At 51.7% G+C, this 3,487-nt stretch overlaps 1 protein-coding gene across 1 annotated transcript; it reads right to left on the bottom strand.

Annotated features, from left to right (window-relative positions):
• Positions 1-1,419: 1,419 nt before the first annotated feature.
• Positions 1,420-2,538, bottom strand: CHC_T00007529001 (hypothetical protein). The gene has a single exon (XM_005711168.1). The coding sequence runs from the start codon at positions 2,536-2,538 to the stop codon at positions 1,420-1,422; it is 1,119 nt and encodes a 372-aa protein (XP_005711225.1).
• Positions 2,539-3,487: the final 949 nt, after the last annotated feature.

Raw genomic sequence — 3,487 nt, 5'->3', positions numbered from 1 at the left:
GCCGAAGGGTTGGATGGATCGCGAAGTAATGCCGCAGTGGCTGAAGGAACGGATAACAATTGAGGCGCTTCGGCACGGCCGGCGTCGTGTGTTGTATATGGACAACTGCAGTGGGCATGGCGAGACTGCGGCAATGTTGGAAGCGTTGAATGAAATCAACACAGAGGTCAAGTTTTTCCCGCCTAACTGTACGGACCTACTGCAGCCCGCCGATGCCTTTGTGATACAAAAGCTAAAAGATGCTTGGCGTTTTCGTTAGGACCAGCTCAAAATGGAGCGCATAATGGAGGGTGACTTTACGGCTTCTTCTGGCAAGTTGCCTAATGCTAATGCTGGAGCTTGCCACAGCTGCTGTTCGGGATGTTAACGCACAACGCGACAGCGAGGGTCTAACCTACGCACGGAAAGCCATGATCAGATGTGGCTTAGCGCTCAACACAAATGGGCAGTGGGAGGAAAGACAATTGTTTCCCAAGCTACAGAATATAATTCATCGAAACCATTTTGAGGGAGCTCCTGTGATTGCGAATGAGGGCCAGGTGGTTGGCGAAGGCGCGTAGAGATATCCAGTACCCTTACACAATAAAAATCTCAACTCTTCTGATTGGTCCAGATTGCATTCGGCATTACAGACAGAATTAGGGTAGACCGCACTATTAAGAACAGAATTATTTACTGCGGACCGCACTAATAGGGGAAATGACTTAATTAGTGCGGTATCAATATTAGTGCGGACCGCAGTAAATACCGTCACCTCGGCTTCGAATTGGCGTTCCAAAATAGTGCAGACCGCACTATTTGCAGTATTCGGGTGTACTAAGTTCTTTGAAACCAGCTAGTTCCTGCTCCACCCGAGAAGCCCAAGTGGGGCGGCGTGTTTTGAATACGATAGATTTGTCTTTTCAAACATCCTCAGAAAGTAATGAACCCCATGTACGCTGCCAAGCGCTTCTCCCCTTGTTGTTGTCAGGTGAGATGGAGGAACAGCAGCTGATGACCGACCGGAGACTACATACTGTACATGTGCTGCACGCGCATCGGCGCCGTGAAGAGGCGCTGTGCTCGCGGCTGTATTCACGGCGCACATGTCACGACTACAGTAGTTTCTCTCTAGCGGATGAAAGTCTGCTTAACGTGTAAGTATGCAATTGGCCACGATAAAAAAAGGGACCTTTGTTTAGCGAACACGCGACCCCCCGGCAGCGAATTTTCAAACACTATCGCGCCGAATAAACACACGCGGCTCACAGTGTTGAGCTGTTCACAACTCCTGTTGAGCCGGCTTGTTACCATGGGGAACGTTCTTTGTTGTGGAACACAAAGAGGATCCTCTAACGCCTTCGTGATTAGACGTTGTTCCTGGACGGCACAGGACTGTACATGATTTCATCTCGTTGCTCGAATTTACACAAAACCTTCTCACCTGGCTGCTCCGCCCGCTTCCATGCATTCGCACACTTCCTGTTCGAAACAATCGGAAGCAACAAACAGCACGCAGCAACTCGGTACACCTTCTCCGAACCCCTGCTTCACACTCATCTCCTGCCTTGTTACCTGCCTCGTCAGCTCCGGGATAACCGGTATGTTCCTAGAAGGCTCTGTCAATCCTTCAGTTGCGCACTCCTCAAACGTCTTCTGGAGACAAAACCGAAATCCTACGCATAATTCACTCTCAAGATCACAATTAAACCTCACCATTCCGTCAACGCACCCGGGAATCTCCTTGGTCTTGCCGAAAAACTTACCTGCGTCCATAAGCGGTTTCGTAAGCATGCCCTCCCCTGTCAAGTCCGTGGACTGTAGCTTTTTACACACCCTCCTTTCCCCAGCACCGCATGTCTCAGCAGCGGCGCAAGACGGCTCGCCAGCTGCCGCCCTTTGACATATCCCCGCCCTGCATTCCAAATCCGCCTCACATGACCCGCATGCCTCGCATACGCCGGCTACCCTCGCGGCGGGTGCAGGGGTTACTCTTGGCGGTTTGCACGTCGGGATATTTGCCTCTCTTTCCCTGAGCTCTTCTTCCTCCTGCCCTAAAGCTCTCTCTCTCCGAACGAGGCGCTCTTCCTCTTCTGCAAGGTCCCTGGCAAGTAAATCGAGAGAAACCTGTCGATCGTCCAAATTCTTCTCCTGCTGATTGAGTTCAGTTTGTCGTCGGTCAAGGTCACCACATGTGTCGGTAAGGTTTGCAAGGTCGCGCTCGGCTTTGTCCAGACTGGCATTGGCTATGCGTTGTTCCACAAGTAATTCGGGGCAGTGTTTCTCGGCCTCTTCGCGGGCCTTTTCGGCCTCTTTGTCGGCCTTTTCGCGGGCTTTTTCGGCCTCTTTGGCTTGCTTCTCCAGTCGTTTCTTTTCTTCTTCGGCACGCTTTTCGGCGTCGGATTTGCGTACCGTATACTCAGGGCGAGTGGATCGGCGGCGGTATGGACTGTGCTGGGCTCGCCCGTGTGTGTCATGGCGTGGTTGCTGCGCCAGAACGGATGTGAGGAGTATCAAAAAGGAGAAGAACGAAATGAGAAAGGTGGCTGAAGAGGTCATGATGCCCGGTGCGGAGGTCGGACTCCGACCGCTAGTAGGAGAAGAGAAGATATAATATAACCGCAACGTGGTTAGCGGTACCTTGATCGGTTGCAAAACCGGCAAGGGGGTTGTGTGTGGGTGGGAGGGTGCGAGAGGGATGTCTTCCGTAATGCTTCGGGAAGAGTACGCATGATATACTTGTATGGGCGTGTGCAAGCAAAAATTGACACGGGGGGTGGGAGGAGGGGTTGACAGAGTCCAAAAACAGAGTGGGTGATGCAACACCTGAGCGTTGGAAGGCAGCAGTGCCGATGTGAATCGGAATGCATTGTGACGAGCTATCAGCGCATCACGTTGCTGCACTTGAAAAGGAAATTTGGCGATGGGTGACAGAGATGCGTGGCTCTAAACCGACCAAGTCTGTCGAGAGATACGAAGCGCTTGTGTGGAGGCTTTGCGTATCGTAGCTAACAGCTTCAGGCTCTACGGCCGGGCCATATACGCAGCACGCATTACCGTATACACATGCATATAATAGGGAATGATGCCGTGAGGTATTGCGCGAATTAGGAGACAAAGATGATGTCGTAATCCGCTTCGGGCACTAATGCTCGGCGCCGAGGGTCTATTTCGGTTCCACCAGGACGCATGTAACAGGGTCCTTCGTGCGAATAGACACACACGGGCATTTCTGATCTTGGTTAAATTATGATTTAAATTGAATTACGACGAATTTATTTACATTCGCGTATACAGAGCCAACTGTACGTACTTCGGTACGTATTGTACCCCTGCACAATAATAACCCAAAAACCAGGAAACTTCTTTACAGCGAGCTGCCCCCCCCCCCCCCCCCCCCTTTCGAGGGCGCCATACCAATAGGTATAGTTGCCGCTGTTGGAGGCGGGGCAGGGGTCCTTGTGACAAGTTGGGTTGATCGGTCATTTTGTTTGTTTCGCGTGCACGG

Source organism: Chondrus crispus, genomic scaffold (genome assembly GCF_000350225.1).
Source record: "Chondrus crispus Stackhouse genomic scaffold, scaffold_77, whole genome shotgun sequence".
NCBI classification, from domain to species: Eukaryota; Rhodophyta; class Florideophyceae; order Gigartinales; family Gigartinaceae; genus Chondrus; species Chondrus crispus.
Note: the sequence above shows the minus strand (reverse complement) of the source record. Positions and strands in the feature narration are given on the sequence as shown.